The sequence below is a fragment of the Musca vetustissima genome, unplaced genomic scaffold, assembly GCF_032173495.1.
Source record: "Musca vetustissima isolate MV318-11 ecotype Yass unplaced genomic scaffold, APGP_CSIRO_Mvet_v1 utg189827, whole genome shotgun sequence".
NCBI classification, from domain to species: domain Eukaryota; kingdom Metazoa; phylum Arthropoda; class Insecta; order Diptera; family Muscidae; genus Musca; species Musca vetustissima.
In genome coordinates, this window is record NW_026874038.1 from 137,228 (window position 1) to 155,649 (window position 18,422).

Genomic DNA, 18,422 nt, shown 5'->3' on the forward strand with positions numbered 1-18,422 from the left:
TTTTTTTCTTCTTCTTCACGACGAACACAAGATAATTTTTTCGCGACGCTCTGCGGCGGAATTAAAACAATTTTTTTGTGTATTAAACAAAGAATTTTTTTCGTCTTGCTTCTTTCGTGTTGTTATTTTTTATTTGTGATTCTGCTTTTCGTTGTTTTTATTATTATTTATTTCTTGTTATTGTTGTTGTTGTTTTGCTGTGTGTTTTATTATCTTTTGTTTGCTGTTTTTTTAAAGCTACAGCTACATACTAGATACTGCTTTGGCCCAAGCTGTTTGGCCAGCCAGCAGGCAGGCAGGCAACAACCACCAGCAGCAGCAAACAGCCTCAAGATATATAAACAAGCAAACCAGGGGGGTCGTCGTTCCGAATGCAATTCCACTTTTTTTTTCGATTAAGAAAATTTTTCAAAATTTTATTAAATATTTTTCATTTTCTATATAAATGAATCGCAAACTTACGAACAATTCACCCGATTGTTTTCTTCTATCACGATGAACAACACAACTGATGTATGTGAATGTATGGATGGATGGTTGAATGATTATTGTTTTTTTTTTTAGATTACATATATAATTTTTCTATACTTTGTTTTGTTCTTTATCTTCTTTGTTTTAAAAGGTTGTTTTCGGGTTGTTTTTTTGCTTCTGCTCTTCTTCTTTGTCGTCGTTTTCCTGTCTTTTTTCCGATGTCCTATTTGATCAAGACTGACTTTGACTCATTTTTCGTTTTGTCCACTTTGCTTTTATTTCTCGTTAAATATTTCAATATTTTTTCACTTTTCCATCAAGAAAATCATTACTTTTTAACAATTTTCCATAGAATTGTTAATGATTTTCCTTATTTTCCCATGAATAGAGTGTAATAAATATTTCAATTTTCACAATTCACGAATAGTTTGTCAATAAGAATGATAGGTTTCTAGAGATCGACTTTAGGACTGTAGCAATGTTGTTAACTGTACGATAACATAATGACAGGGTGACACAGAGAAAAATAAAATGTTCACATTAACAAGGGCATTGTGAAAGAAAAATATATTTTTAATAAATCCAAGCCTAGAACTGTTAGGAAAACATTATTTTTAATTAATTCAGGCCTAGAACTACTAGGAAAAATTTAGTTTTAATAAATCCAGGCCTAGGAAAATATTATTTTTAATAAATCCACGCCTAAAACTACTACGAACGATTTATTTTTAATAAACCCAGGCCTAGAACTACTAGGAAAAATTTAGTTTTAATAAATCCACGCCTAGGACTAATAGGAAAAATTATTTTTAATAAATCCACGCTTAGATTAAATGGGAAAAAATTATTTTTAATAAATCCACGCCTAGATTAAATAGGAAAAAAATATTTTTAATAAATCTACGCCTAGATTAAATGGGAAAAAATTATTTTTAATAAATCCACGCTTAGATTAAATGGGAAAAATTTATTTTTAATAAATCCACGCCTAGATTAAATGGGAAAAAATTATTTTTTATAAATCCACGCTTAGATTAAATGGGAAAAAATTATTTTTAATAAATCCACGCCTAGATTAAATGGGAAAAAAATATTTTTAATAAATCCACGCCTAGGGTAAGTAGGAAAAATTTTTTTTAATAAATCTACGCCTAGGGTAAGTAGGAAAAATTATTTTTAATAAATCTATGCCTAGGGTAAGTAGGAAAAATTATTTTTAATAAATCTACGCCTAGGGTAAGTAGGAAAAATTATTTTTAATAAATCCACGCCCAGAACTTTGGGGAAAAATGTTTTTTTATAAATTCAAGCCTAAATCCACGAATAGGGTAGTTAGGAAAAAATTATTTTTAATAAATTCACGCCTAGGATACTTGGAAAAAACTATTTTAATAAAAAAACTATTTGAATTTTACTATTTTAATATTATTTATTATTTTATTTTACTATTTCATCTGTTTTACACAGATGATTCATTTATAAGAACTTGAATCACCCTGTTAATGAGAAGATCTTTATAATCACCTGTTCTTTCACAGATGATCCATTGCTCAAACACTTGAAACACCCTGTTAATGAGAAAATATTGTTCTTGAGATGATTGTTTGTATCACTCGAATGTAAGGCTTATTAATAAGGTCTCCCTGGAGGACCAGCTGCCCGATTGTTGTCGGAATTCATTATTGTGAATTGAAGGATATCCAGTTGTCCTGCAGCACCCTCAAAAGGCGGTAACAACTTCATCTCATTTTAAAGGGAATTCCTGTTTGACAAATTTGAAACACTGGCTGGATAAAGGGTGGCCAAATACTTATTCGGAGCGTTTGAAATTCGAAACCCTTTTCGATGAGCCAATGATCAACTCTTAAAGGATCCAAAATCTATTTTAAATATTTGTAAGTTTGGTAGCAGCATAATAATTTTTCTTATTCCGTAATAATTTTTGGTTTTTTTATTAGCCGAATAGGATTTCAAAATTGGAATTTAGAGACCCCTTAAGGCCATTGTTGCAGTGAAAAAACATCGGAATCAATTTACGGATACATTTCCCTACTATTTACAGCAAAAATGTCTGATGAATTATCCACAACAAAATCTGCCACAGACCCAATAGAAACCACAACCCAAACTTCTGATGATACCCCTAAAGAACCAACCACAACGGAAACCAAAGAAACCGATACCGTTATCGATGATCGCATATTATTCCATTGTAAATTATGTGGCAGCAGCCATCTTTTGTTTATGGTCTGGAATTTTGTGAACCCACATATATAATGCGTGATCCATTTCAGCCGCCCATACCAAAGTGGAAATCAAAGCCGGAATATTTTATAGCAATCGGAGCTGAATGTATTCGATGCAGCAATATGATATGTAAAGATACCTCGTGTAGTTTCTTCTATAAGCGTACCTATTGTATGGAATGTGCCAAGGCGTTAGCGACTACATTTCCAATGGATATACAGGTGAAAATAAAGAAGCAATTGGCGATGGGGACAATGAGGAGTTGAGAATAAAGTGAATTTTTTTATTTATTCGTTTTTTCGGCTTGAGGTCATTGAAAATTAAAAAGATTTTTTTTTGTTTGAGGAGAGTTATCTTTTGCGAAATTATAAATTCAGCTGTGCTTAATTGGAATTTCTACAGAAAATTCTCAAATTAACTTTGCTGAATAAGAGTTATTCAGATTAGCTGAATTAGATTTTTTTGTAAATATCTATTATGCTTTGTTGAATTGTCATATCGTTAGAACAACTTTAATTCAGCTTAGCTGAATAGGATTTTCTTCGGAAAATTACAATTATGCTTAGCTGAATAGGATATTCTTAAACAAAATCTACAATTCAGTTTAGCTGAATAGGATTTATGTTGTGTTATCGGCAATTCAGTTTAGCCGAATTAGATTTTTTGTAGATATTCTTCTATTGCGCTTAGCTGAATTGGCTTATCATTAGAAAATGTTCAATTCGGCTCAGCTGAATAGGATTTTCTTTAGGAAATATACAATTAAGCTTAGCTGAATAGGATTTATTAAACAAACTCTACAAATAAGCTTAGCTGAATAGGATTTATGTTGTGATATCAGCTATTCAGATTAGCTGAATTAGAATTTGTTGTAGATATTTATTTATTCTGCTTAGCTGAATTGTCCTATCGTTAGAAAAACATCAATTCAACTCAGCTGAATAGGATTTTCTTTGAGAAATATACATTTCAGCTTAGCTGAATTGGGCTTGATAAACAAAATCTACAATTTAGCTTTGCTGAATAGGATTTATGTTGTGATATAAGCTATTCAGATTAGCTGAATTAGATTTTTTGTATATATTCTTCTATTCCGCTTAGCTGAATTGTCCTTTCGTTAGAAAAACTTTAATTCAGATCAGCTGAATAGGATTTTCTTTAGGAAATATACAATTTAGCTTAGCTGAATCTATTTTTTTTAATAAATTAACTCCCATTTAATTAAATTTAACAATTTCTCTCTATTTTTTATTACCATATATATTAATATAATATAAAAAAATATTTTAGAGTTAAAATACAGTCAAGGAGAAACAAAAAAATTAAATTTATTATTTCTATTAAAAAATACCACCACTCTCCAGGTGTGGTTGCTTGGTTGGCTATACTTTCACAAAGAAAAGTAAATTCTTAAAAATTAACTACGTCCTTCCTTTACTCGTCACTTTTCGGTCTGGGTGCTATTTTCTTGGCAATATCCATGGCCTGACTGGGTTTCTTCTTTTTCTGTTTCTGTTGTTTCTTCTTGAGGGCCTCCACCTTAACGCCACGGAATTCACTTTTCTTGGTCTTCTTCTCACCATCACCCCCTTGAGATTGTTTTGGCTGGGAATTTGAATTTTTGTTTTTATTGAATTTTTTGGATTTATCGCCACCAGCACCAACCGCCTTCTTATTGTGTTTTTGATAAAGTTTCTCTTTGGCAGCCTGGACATCACGTTGCTCCTTGGCACCCAGTTTTTTGACACTATAACGTTCAACATTGATGGGACGATCATCCAGCAGGGTTTGATTCAGTTCCAGGGCCAAGCCCACGGCATCGGCTGTTTTGAAACGAACATAGGCCACTCCCTTGCAGCCCTTGTCCTTGTCACGAATGCAACGGACATATTCGATTTCGCCACAACTGCTAAAGGTCTCACGTAGAGATTCTTCGGTGGCAGCTGGAATTGAAAAAAACATAATTTTTAATTAAAAAAAAATTTAAAATCTCAAATTTATTTTGAAACTTACTATATTTCAAATTTCCCACAAATATGGTACGCTTGGCCTCCTCCTTCGATTCCAGGGCCGAGGCTGAGTGTTTTAAACTCGATTTGGTGACACGCAAATGCATACCCTTGAATTCGCTACCATTCAGTTCCAATGCCTTTTCAGCCGCCTCCTTGCTTGTGAGTACCACATAGGCATTAAGGGCCCCAGCGGCCTTACGCATTTTATGTTTATGTAAAATTTGACCAGCTGCCGTGCGTAAACGTATTGAGTTGACAGGTCCATATTTTTTGAACAACTTGGTCAATTGTACACGTTTGGTATTGACTGGCAGATTACCCACAAATACTGTGGCCTCTTCTTCGGCCGGATCTCTGGGTTTTTTCTCGGCCAATTTTTGTGCCTTTAATTCTTCGCGTTTCTTTAGTTTCTTTTCCTTCTTCAATTGGACTCGTTCGGAAGCTTCAGTGGTCTCTTTGGTGGCCACGACTTTCTTTTCAGTTTCTGCAACCTCTTCTTTGTTGGCATCCTCCTTGGCTAACTTGTTGTTCTTCTTCTTGTTCTTTTTATTGGGTACCTGTTCAGCAGATTGTTGCTCCTGCTCGGACACCTCCAATTTACGTTTCTTGGCTTTCTTGGAAGCCTTCCCCTGGCCTTCTTCTCCCTTATTTTCCTCCTTCTTCTTTTCTACCTTCGTTCCCTCAGATATTCCAGCTGCCGCCTTTTTCTGTGCCTTCTTCAGCTTCTGGGCCAATTTTTTCGCCTTCTTCTTTTCAATCTTTTTCAGCTCTGCCTCTGTGAGATTTCCAGTCTCCTTGGTAGTGGTGGTGGCGTTCTTCACCTGCACCACATTTTCCTGCTTCTTCTTTTTCTTTTCCTCTGCCAGTTTATTTTTCTTTTTATCCACTTTATTTTTCTTTGCCACCTTCTCTGCGGCCTTTGGTTGTGTCTCCACGATGGATTCTTCCTCCATGTGTTTAGTTTTTATTAAAGATTTTTTATTTTTATTCATGATTTCTATTTCAAAATTTTTATTTTCAAATCTGCGTTTTCAAAACTCTTCACGTGTATATGAATGAAAATAAAAACATAAAATTAACGTGGGATTGTTGCATATGGGGAACAAAACAACAGGGTGACACAGACAAAAATTTGTATAACTGGAAAATGCATAACCCTTAACAGAATTAAAGCGTAAAATGCTTGGCGTCATATGTGTTACAGTAAAGAGACAAAAATTCAAATAAATTGAAAAAAGTTTTAAAAAAATCCAGAAAAACTTTATTACAAATAAAATTATTTTTCTGCCATAGTTTTAGCTTTATTTTATGTTAATCTCTCAATACATGTATAATTGGCCTTAAATGGCTTTCTTTGTAATGAATGTAAATAAATTGAAAAAAAAATTCACTGAAAGAGAAAAAATTCAAATAAAAAATTTAATTGATCCCTTTGAGGGAGGGTCTGAAAAAACAACAAATTAAAATTATAATTAAATATGATCAAGGACATTTTCAAGAAAAAAAACTTTCTAGAACTGGCGTATTTGGGGTTCTGAAAATACTCAACTAATTGAAAAACTTAAAAAATGCAAAAAGTTACTGAAAGAAAAAAAATAGAATAAAAAAATATGTTGATACCTTGAGGGGGAGTCTAAAAAGGAAAAATAAATTTTAATTAAACATGACCAAGGACTTAAAAAAAACTAAGACCGTCGTATTTGGGGTTCTGAGAATCTTCACTTAATTGAAAATGTTTTAAAAAATCCAGAAAAAGTCACTGAAAGAGGAAAAATTCAAATGATCTATTAATAAGCTCATCCAGCTTTCGAAAGTCAGCTGTTTTATGTCAAAAATTTGGTCTTTGTTTACGTTTTCATAATGGAAGTCAATTCACAATAATAAAGTTTGACAGCAAACTTGAGAGGCAGCTGATATCCAGCTAGTCTCAGTGCTTCTTCGAAAATGAAAATGGAACGACTGTCAACGACGACAATTCGCAGCGTTATGGTCATATGATAACCAATTTTTTAACTGCTATTGAAGAACTTGGGAAAAGTAAGGTTAAGGCATGTACGGCAGTCTGGATACCTGAAAATAAATGAGTTAAGGAATGTGGAAAGAGGGAGCACAGATAGACGATGTTTAAAACAGTTTTAACAAAGTTAAGGATCTGCTCTTGGCATCTATTCCGGAGAAGAATGCTAGTTTATCGATTTCATATTTACCAAAATGTCGGTTTGTCTTCAGGTAATTAGCGATGGACATCTACAGAGTATGTAGGTTCAATTATTTCCAGATCTTTCTTATCCTTACATTAGCCATGTCTATGTTTTAACAAAGCTAATAATCTGCTTTTCATCTATTCCGGAGGCGAATGCTAGATTATAAATTTTATATTTACCAAACTGTCGGTGTGTCTTCAGCTAATTAGCGATGGACATCTACAGATTATGTTGGTTCAATTATTTCCAGAACGGAAGATCCTCACATAGAGACAAAGTTTTTAGTCATGTCAAAGTTTTAACAAAGCTAAGGATCTACTTGGCATTTATTCCGGAGAATATTGCTAGATTATAAATTTCATATTTAACTGGCGGTGTTTTAACAATGGACACCTAAGCCCTTTTTCGTTTCTTCTAAGATCCTTATGATCGACGATCCATGAGAGCACTGCCCTTTCCCTGCTAACCTAGCTTGAGAAGAAAATGAAAATTTCAAAGTTTAAGAATGCAAAAAAAAATAATATTTAGAAAGCATTTACCTACCCTATTGTGGGAGATCCAAATTCCGCAAATGAATTATTTTTTCGCTTTCGGACCACTTGAAGTTTTAGTTTCTCCAAAGCGTATGACGTTAAATGTTCTCCTTTACGCCATGCCCTTACAAATGCAACTCTGGATCACAATTATTTCCAAAAACAAAAATAGTTCCTATTCCAATATCCAACAAAAGCAACAGCAGGCTCTGTATTCGAAGTTTTTTTCAAATAATTAATAAAAATCTATCGAAAATAAAAGTTAATATTATTTAAATTGGTAAGTGAAATGTCAAAAATTAATGTGCAAATTTTTACAATATTGTGCGAATTATTGTGAATTTTGAAACTTATGTGAGAAGCACTGTCCAATTGGCGGCATCTAGCAGATGATCAGCTGATTATTTGTTTACATTTGGGCGGGTGATGGTGTTGATATTGGTTTGGCAACCAAAATGAAAAACGTACCATCCGAGGTGTATTTAATAAGGTGTACGCATGAATTACAACAGCTAATTGTGTTACAAAAAATTATTGTCATTGAAAATAAATTGTCAATGCCTGAAATTGAATATTAGGGCTGTGGTCAAAGAATTATATATATATATATATACACACTAAACAGATCTAAATAAACATATTACAATTTAAAATTCATCTCTTATCTTTTCTGCTACTTTTTTACGCCAATTTACAATAAGTTCACTGAAAATATTGTTTGAAGTTAAGACCCTAATATATTCTGATAATTTTATAAAAAAAAGTAAAAAAACAGACTGATTGTCACTATCTTCTTATATAAACAGACTTTGATATCATCATTAAAGATATCCTACGTTTTCATTGGTGTTGCTTTTTTGTAATTTAATTTATTGTAATTTATCAATATTAATGACTAAATATTCTCAAAATTTAAACTAAAATTAAAAAAATCAATTGCGGCAAATAATTAGCGATTATAGGCTTTCATTAGAGGTATTTTACTATGCGTCCATAATAAAAAACGTTCCAGTTTCATTTATATCTTTCAAATAAAACAATGTTTACTATACCATAATAAAAAACGTTCCAATTTCATTTATACGTTTGTATGATTTATTTGGGTTTTTTGTGATTTAACTTATCTTTATATACAGTAAACGTCAAATAAAGCGCAATATTGTTTACATGAAGCGATATATATATATATATATATATACAATTTTTTAATAGTTTAACTAAATATCTTGGGAACCTTGCAAAAAACGTTCCGGTATCATTTATATGTTTAATTGATTTATTTATTAATATTAATAAACGTCAAATAAATTTTTGGTCTGTATTTTACAACCATAAACAAGCGTTCCAAAAACATTGTTATGTTGCATTGATTTGACGTATATTTTCTTATTCGAAAAATGTCAATTGTTTCGATGATTTATTTGAAGTTTTAACTTATATTTCGTATAAAATATATATCAAATCCTATCGTTTCAACTATGCAATTTGCAATCATAATAAAAAGCGATCCAGTACCAGATTTATTTGATATGATATTGTATACAATAAACTTCAAATAAATTATGATATAATTGATTTATTTGATATTTTGACATGTTTTTTGTTTCAACTTCCAATAAATCATGATAATGTTTGCATCACACCTATGTTTTATGAAAATTCAGCATTTATTTGACATCTGTAGTTTTTTTTTAATAATGAATTATTAACTTGAGCATATTATTTTTCTTTTTTTATAGTTATACACATTTCAACCAGGGAAAAATAACCATGTCAGTGGCAACAACAACGACAAACCAATATCTGAATAACTCCTCCCAAAAATCGCCACCAAAAATAGACGACAATTCGAATGCAAATAAAACTACTTCAGTGTCATTGAGCGATGATTTGATTACAATTTTAGAAGAAAGTTTATCGGAATTAACCGATGACATATTAAATGAATTACAAACATTGGCGAATAATGAAAATAAACAAAATAATGATTTAAACAATAATTTTAATACAGAGGAAAATAGTAATAAAATAAATAATAATGATAATAAAATAAATAACAATAATAAGATAAATAATAATAATGAAATAAGTAATATTAATAATAAAATAGATAATAATATAAACAATAATAATTATAATATAAATGATAATAATGTCGATAATAAAATAGATACCAATGATAAAATAAATAATAATAATAAAATAGATCCTAATAATATGAACAATAAAAATAAAAATTATATTATTAAAATGGATACTTATAATATAAACAATAATAATAAAAATAATAATAATGATAATAACATAGATACTAATAATAAAATAAATAATAATAATTTAAATAATAAAAACAATATTGATAATAATATAAATATGAATAATACTAATAATAACACAAATAATGATAATATAAATAATAATACAAATAATAATACAAAAAATATTAATAATAATACAAATAATAATAATACAAATAATAATATAAATAATACAAATAATAATAATTCAGACGATGATACAAATAATATAAAAATAAATAATGATAACAAAATAACTAATAATATAAATAATAATACAAATAAAAATATTTCAGATAATGATACAAATAATAATATAAAAAATAATGATAAAAATATAACTAATAATATAATTAATAATACAAATAATAATATTGCAAACAATAATATGAAGAATAATACAAATAATGTAAATAATAAGAATCCGAAAAATAATAATAATACAACTAATAATATTAAAAATAATAATATAAAAAATAATGATAAAATAAGTAATAATTTAAATACCAATAAAACAACAAATAATAAAATTACAACTAAAATAAATACTATTATTAACAATAGCAACAACAAAAATAAAACAAAACCACACAAATTAATTAATACCAGTTATAATATAACAAAACCCAAAGAACGTTACAGACCCCAACAACAGCTGCAGCGACAACAATTTACTGCCGATGTTACACAAGCCATTATTAGTGAATATTATAATGGTTCGAATTGTATCGAGTTATATTTGAACGGTTGGTATTATCGTGGTTTCGTTGATACAGGAACACCGGTAACATGTTTAGGTTTCGGTTGTATAGATTTTATACAACGTAACGGTTTGGATATCTATCCAACATATGAGACCTATATTCGAACAGCTGATGGACAAATTAATGACATTGTGGGTAGTGTACTTCTAAATGTCACCTGTAATGGTCAAATGAAAATGATGTCAGTGTTTTTGGTACCCTCATTAAAGATACGCATATCAATTGGTTTAGATTTAATTGAAATTTTTAATATAAGAGCATCACAGTATACGACAAATCGTTTATATAGCACATATGATTATTATTATAATAATTATTTTTAATTTCCTGTTTTTTTCTGTGAAAATTTAAAAAATTATTGAAAAAAAAATTCCATTCTTTAAATAAGATTTTCGATTTTTTGAGATTTTTTTGTGAAATGAATTAAACTTTTAGGTTTTTTTATAATTATTTATTGTTGTAAACATGTATTAAAAATACAAAATAAAAATATTCTATATTAAAACACGAAGGTAGTGTATCCATTGACTTGTAAAAATCCAAAATTTGTAGCATTGTCCCATTTACTGGTAAAGGCCCTGATATTGCAATGACCAGTAATGACTGCTGCCATTACTCTAATTTCAGTTTTACGCAGGTTCAACAGTGAGTTTGTCCACTTGGTTGACACAGTCGGTCAGATAGATCTTGACACATTGCACGTTAGTTCGTTGTGCCAAAGTTCATTGGCTCGTTCGTCAAAGAAAGCCTCAAAGTTCCTAAAGAGAGGACAGATGGGTGGTTTGATTGAGTAATCGATTTCTAGATCTGTAGATTGAGATCCTTGTCAAGCTAATTCGTGTGCTTTTTCATTACCCATGATGTCACGGTGTCCTGGTACCCAACACAGCCGATAGTTGTATGCAAGTTCTTCCAAAACTGTTCTATACTCGAGGACGACATCAGATTTGATGACTTTAAGAGCCACTTGACTATCCACAAAGATAGTCACCGGTTCTACGATCTCTGCATCCAGATTTTTTTTATCAATTCCGCTGCCTTCCAAATCGCGATGATTTCAGCTTGGAAAACACTACAGTTGCTATCCAGCTTGTAGGTTATGTCAAGGCCTAGCCTTTCACTACTTGATAATGGAACGCTTTTCATTTGTACCATTGCAAAAATTCCTTAACGTATAAACCTCATTAAATTAAATATCAACGAAACGCTTTTAATTTTTGTTGCATATTAAATCATTAAAAACAATTATCTTGCATGTAACATTATTATATACATTCCAATGGGAGCGCTTTTACTTTGGTTGCATTTGAAGTCCCTTATGAGGAAATTATTTTTCAACGGAACGCTTTTCATTTTGGATTGCATTTTATCTCTCTTCTCACTACCATCGACTGCAACCATGCAACAGCAAGACCAAATACTATTGTCGCGCAACCCTGGCATGTTTAGTTAAATGTGAGCAAGTTAACAGGGCGAAGGGGAAAAGCTGCTGCTACAAAAAAGTTCCCAACACACAAAATTACGTTTAACAAAAAAAAAACAACAATTTTCTAGAAAATAAGTTCAGTTTTTAAGTCAAACCCGCGAAATTACTAAAACAAAAAACACAATGCGAGCGTGGAATTTGCAAAAATGTTCGTACGTAGCGGTATTTATGGTAAGTTAGAGAGTGCGGGTGAGAGTGGTGGCCATCAATTGCAGTCGACGACGGCTGTCGGTATGGTTGGTAGTGAAAATTTCTTTCCCTACCCTTCAACCTACAAATGAGAAAAAAGTAGGAAGACAAAACACCACGTATGCGAAACGTCACACAAGCATTGATTTACCAACCAAACAGCCGGTGGCTTGAACTCGATGGATGGTGGCCAGCCTCTGTGTTTATGTTTTTATAAAAAAAAAAAACAAATTGCACACGAGCTAATGTTTTTATTTTACTCCATGTTTTTTATTTATATTTGCAGATATTTTATGTTTTCTATCATCCCGCCGATAGCGGGGCGGTATCATTGACCAGTGAAAATATTGATATGACATTAGGTGAGTGTTTCATTAAAAAAAAGTGACGAAGACGATTCGATTATGTTGTTTTTGTGTGAGTGTGTGTGTAAATTTCCAGAAACCTTTAAAACTAAACTTATCTTCGATGCGATCAGCCGCATTTGCTGCCATTAAATTGTGGTTTGTTTATATTTTATTAGATTACATAGTTTTTGTATTTGGGATTTATTGTTATTATTTAATAACTAATTGTTTGCCCTATTTAAGGTCTATTGAAGACGATGAGGAGGAGGGGAATGGATTTTATTATCATCTCCACCGGGTCCACCTCTTGACGTGTCAATAAGATTTTTTGTTGTCAATTATGCATGCACATAACTTTAGGGTATATATACGTACATACATACGTGTGTGTGTGCATCAAATCTCATCATGTGCAGGGCGTATAAATCTTCTTCACCAAATGCCACCTAACACCAACCAGAAAAGAAAATAACAACAAAAACAAAAAAGCAACATAAACAAACAAGTAGTCGGCAATCGAACCTGCCAGCCAGTCAGCACCACCATGAGATTCTTTTATGTGTGCGACATACATTTTTTTGGTAAATGAATGCATGCCTCCCAAAACCCATTGACTATTTGGGCCGTTTATTGACCTTTTTTCATTTAACATTAACCCACAAATTTCCTCTCTCTCTCTCTCTGTGTCAGTTCTAGTAAGTTAAAGAAAAAACACGGCCTATATTTCTGTTCTGTTTACAATGCCATGCCATTCATTCATCAACCCCATACAACGTACTTGTTGATTGTCGTCTTGGTGATCGCTAGAAAGGGAGATCTTTTATGCATTACAAAAAACAAATATTTGTTCAAATATTTCAAATAGATTGCATTTAGATCTTTATACAATATTGAGAAGATCATGCTTGAGAACAAGGAATTGCGTTGACATGTAAATATTTTCAAAATTTTAATTTGATAAAAAATTTGATTTTTCAATAATTTTCAGAAACATATGAATCACATTTGATGACTCAATTATGATAAACTACTAGGTCAATAACTAAAGTAAAGAAATCATTGATAAACAAGACGATATTTATACCCCAAAGACCACAGTATGATAACAGGGTATTGTGAATTTGTTTAATACAATTCAAAATCAATCAAGATCAAATTAAAGTTGGGTCGGAACAAGTCTGGTTTGAAATTTCTACCATAGCTAGTCTATATTGCCGTAGTGAATTTTGAAAATCATGAGAAAATATAAGGATCGGAGCGGAATTTTGGAGGTCCAAAATCAGCAATAATTGACTTTTCAAAATTATGACAAAATATAAGGGCACGAGCTGGTCCGAGATTTTTGTAATCAAGACTTCAACCGCTTTAAATTGATACCCATATTGCCATAGTGAATTTTCAAAATTATGACAAAATATAAAAGTCCAAGCGAAATTTTGGAGACCCAAAATCAGCAAGTATTGACTTTTTCGGCAAAGAAATTAGATTTTTGTAATCAGGACTTCATCCGCTTTAAATTGAGACCCATATTGCCTTACTGAAAATATAATGAGAAAATATAAGGGTACGAGCGGAATTTTGGAGACCCAAAATCAGCAAGTATTGACATTTTCGGGAAGGAAATTCGATTTTTGTAATCAGGACATCAACCGCTTTATATTGATGCCCATATTGCCATAGTGAATTTTGAAAATATTGAGAAAGTATAAGGGTCCGAGTGGAATTTTGGAGGACTATATTTCCCGAAACGCAATTTCCGAATGAAAAAATTTATACCGTCGTAATCAGCGCTCCAAGTTCCCCATTTATGGTAAAAAACGATTCGCGGCCGAGCCCCAAACTAGACTTAAGCCGTTAGGTTACCCGGCAATTCTGATGGAACATGATTTAGCCAGAAATGTTGAAAACCTAGTATACGCAGACAGAACCAAAGTTATGGGCTGGAACAACCTGCATGGGATCCTTAGAACTATTCACGATAGTCTAAAGAATCAGAATAGGAAACTTATCGACCAGACAGCTGGATAGGCTTGTCCAGGAAGAGCAAAGTGGGAACCTAACTGATGATGAACTAGCGACTATGGTGATTCCGGCCAAGACCTTTATTTAGGAAGTTTGCTGTGGCTCTTAACGAAAAGAGTATGGATCTTGATGCCCAACCGAAATCAAATCTAACTCAAATTTAGTCATTGGACCCCTTTTTGAAACCGGTCATCAGCCAGCCATCACCACTGTGATTTGAAGATCGACAGTTTTTTTGGCAGCAACTTTGTGCAAAAATAATGCCAAGTTTGTAAACTATTGTTTGAACAAGAAATTGAGAGATTTCCTTTCCTCAGAAATGAACTAATCTTTCTGTTGCCTCCTGAGATTCCTTCTTCACTTCAGCCTGGATTTCCACACCTATTCAGGACGAAGAATATGTTAACCGTTCATCTAAGCGACTATATATCACCAGTCCTGAGATTTGACTATGTAGATGTCGTTATTCCTAGTAGAAACGACTGGAACAGGAATAACCCTCCTCTGGACGGTCTGGCTTTCTATACAGACTGATCCAAGATGTAAGAAAGTACAGGGGCTGGCGTCTACTGTAAAAGGCTAGGCCTTGAGTTAACCTACAAGCTGGATAGCAACTGTAGTATTTTCCAAGCTGAAATCCTCGAGATTTGGTAGGGCAGCAGAATTGATAAAAAGTCTGGATGCAGAGGTCGTTGAACCGGTTACTATCTTCGTGGATAGCGGCTCTTAAAGCCATCAAATCTGAGACCTTCCTCAAGTGTAGGGTACCAGGACACCGTGACATCTTGGGTAATGAAAGAGCAGACAAACTAGCTAGACGAGGATTTCAATCCACAGATCTAGCAAATGATGACTCAATCAAACCAACCATATGTCATCTTTACCAGACCTTTGAGGCCTTCTTCGACGAAAGAGCCTATGAACTTTGGCACAACGAACCTAGGTGCAACGTGTCAAGATCCATTTTGCCGACACTGTCTACCAAAAGAACATACTCACTGTTGAACCTGAGCAAAGTTGAAATAAGAGTAATGACAGGAATCATTTACCAGTAAATGGGACCATGATGTTATTGATTACTGTAGACTCTGTATTGACGAGGAGGAGACGGAGACAATTGAGCATCTCCTGTGTCGATGCCCAGTCCCGTCTCCTACAGACGGCACAGACTAGTGGGTGCTTCACTTTCTTAGTTTCTTCTCAACAACGGAACCTGTTCTAATCTACAGCATCATTAGAAATCTAAAGTGGTTGAGAAATGTCCGATCTCTATAACCATCGATACTATGTCATATTTCATTAAATTCGGGTTCCAAAGGCCAACATTTTTAAATAGTTATTTTTTTTTCTAGAAAATTTTGAACCCCCATCTGTATTAGTCCACCAGAATATCTGCTGTGTATCAGTATCAAATTGTATTGGATTATTAGGCCTATTATAATTTTGAATGGAAACAATTATGAATTAAATTAAAAATGAAGGTAAAACCTTTTTTTAAATGCGGAAATTATTCTTTTCGCATAAATTAACCTTTTTTACATTCCAGATAGCATTATTTTGTAAAAACAGATTTCATTGTTACAATGAAACATGTGTTTTTTTGTGTCCTCCATAAATGCTATCTAAATTGCTCGTGTTATATATATATATATATATATATATATAGTGCAAATAAAACAATAAAATTAAAAAGCATCTATACATGTATATTTAAAAACAACAACAACTTTCCGTTTTCAATGAAGTTGTTAAAAAAACACCTTAAAGGTAGAGTCGACTGAAAGTTTGTTTAACAAAAAATATCAATATTTCCATTGTTTTGTGTGGAACAAAAACTCGATAATTAATATAAATTGAAGTCGTCTATATTTCCCATATGTTAAATAAGGCGCGAAGAAGAAAACAAAAAGAAATGTCATTGATCTCTCTCCATTTCTGGAGAATCCATATAATTTTATAGGATCCACTGTATTATGGAGGGGTCGATTACATTATCATTTCGTTTGTAACACCGCCTAACATTCGTTAATAAAATAATAAAAAATAGGATGCTTGATGATTACATTCCAGTTAACCATATAATGATCGCGTCCGATTTTAAGGTATTTTTAAAGCATTTACGCATTTTTTTAGCTGTGTTAAGTATTACGCGACCGGTCTATAGTCCGTCCTTAATATTTTGCTACCAAAAATGTATATGAAAATATTTTTTTTTTTTTAATTTATCATAAAATTAGGCATCTATTTGATTGTTTTCGTTTCTTACATAATACTCTTTTTTTTTTGGCCAACCTTTTTATATTTTTTTACGTCAATATATTTAAATTAATAACTTTCACTTGTTGGTTGTGTCTTCATAATAATTTTTCAAACAAGCTATGATGATTATGTGTTTCAGTGGGTTATGAACTTTTAGGTCAAACTGGTTCCTACGTTGGTTCAAAAAAAAAAAAAAATAAATAAATAAATAAAATAAAATAAAAAAAAAAAATAATTAAATGACATAATGATTATCGGTTGGTGATTAAAATTTTACAATTGAGTTCTAATAATTTTATGCAAAAATATATTATCTACGCCTTGGCTGGTCATTAAAAAAATATTTTAAAATATCCAAGCCTTTGGATGGGCCTTTGAAAAAATATTTTTAAAAAATCCAGGCCGCTGGATGGGTTTTTAAAAAGAAAAATATTTTTAAAAAATCCACGTTTTTACTTACTTAGCTGGCTTGTAACAGAACTTTCGTTCCATAAGCTTAGAAAAGATTTCCAGGCGCGTCGCAGTTTTTCCATATTCGGCAATGTTGCCTTCGACTTGATCTTTCCATCGTATTCGTGGGCTTCCCCTTTTGCGTGAACCATCAGCTGGTTCGCTTTTATATGCCTTCTGGGCTGGGGTATCTTCATCCCTTCTCACAACATGACCTAACAAGGTAGTCGCTACAGCTCAATACGTCTAACAATGTCGATGTCCGAGAATAGCTGGTACAACTCATGGTTCATTCGACGCCGATATTCACCGTCAACGCAGACCGGCCCATAGATCTTTCGGAGAATTTTTCTCTCAAACATTGTCTCATCTGCTTGCGTAAGTGCCCATGATTCAGATCCATATAAAAGCACGGGTAGTATCAGCGTCTTTTAGAGTGTGAGTTTGGTCTGGCGGGAGGTGTCCTTGCTTTTGAGTTGTTTGCTCAGACCATTGTAGCATCGGTTGGTCATCACAATCCTTCTCCGAATTTCAAAACGGATGTCATTCGTTTTATTTATGGCGGCACCAAGGTATATAAAATCTTTGACTACCTCGAAGCTGTTGTTCTCAAGTTCCACAGTTGACCCGGTTGGCGTCTTTTGCGTTGATACCATCAGCTTGGACTGCCATTTACTGCCATTAGCACTTTGGCAGACTCCTTCTAAATTTGTTCAAAGGTGGCTGTTACCGCTCTCAGTGTTCAACCCATTATGTCGATGTCATCGGCGCAGGCGAGTAACATGTGTTGTTTGGTGTACAGAGTCCCATTTCTGTTCACTTTTGCCTCTCGTATGGCCTTTTGCAGCAGGATGTTAAAAAGGTCACACGACAAACTGTCACCTTGTCTGAATCCTCGTTCGGTATTAAAGGGCTCCGATAGGTTCTTTGCGACTTTAACTGCTGATCTTGTGCCAGTTAAAGTTATCCTGTATATCGTATAAATTTTGCAGGAATGCTGAACACAGATATGGTTGTAAACACGTCTGAACGGATAGGGCTGTCGAATGCGGCTTTATAGTCGACGAATAGGTGGAATGTGTCGTTATGTTTTTCGTGGGATTTTTTCCAGGATTTGGCGCAATGTTAAAATCTGGTCAAT

At 32.6% G+C, this 18,422-nt stretch overlaps 1 protein-coding gene across 1 annotated transcript; it reads right to left on the reverse strand.

Moving 5' to 3' along the window:
- Positions 1–4,150: 4,150 nt before the first annotated feature.
- Positions 4,151–7,034, reverse strand: LOC133330243 (RNA-binding protein 34-like). Its single transcript, XM_061538710.1, has 4 exons — positions 7,026–7,034; positions 6,351–6,363; positions 4,732–5,589; positions 4,151–4,661 (listed from the first exon to the last, which is right to left on the reverse strand). Exons 1-4 carry the CDS (start codon positions 7,032–7,034, stop codon positions 4,153–4,155), a joined length of 1,389 nt encoding a protein of 462 aa, XP_061394694.1. The 3' UTR covers positions 4,151–4,152.
- Between the last annotated feature and the right edge of the window lie 11,388 nt (positions 7,035–18,422).

Excerpts from the sequence above, each read along its gene's own strand:
- LOC133330243 (XM_061538710.1), bottom strand. Across the intron at positions 4,662-4,731 it reads TGTGGGAAATTTGAAATATA|CTGCCACCGAAGAATCTCTA; the intron begins GTAAGTTTCAAA and ends TTTCAATTCCAG.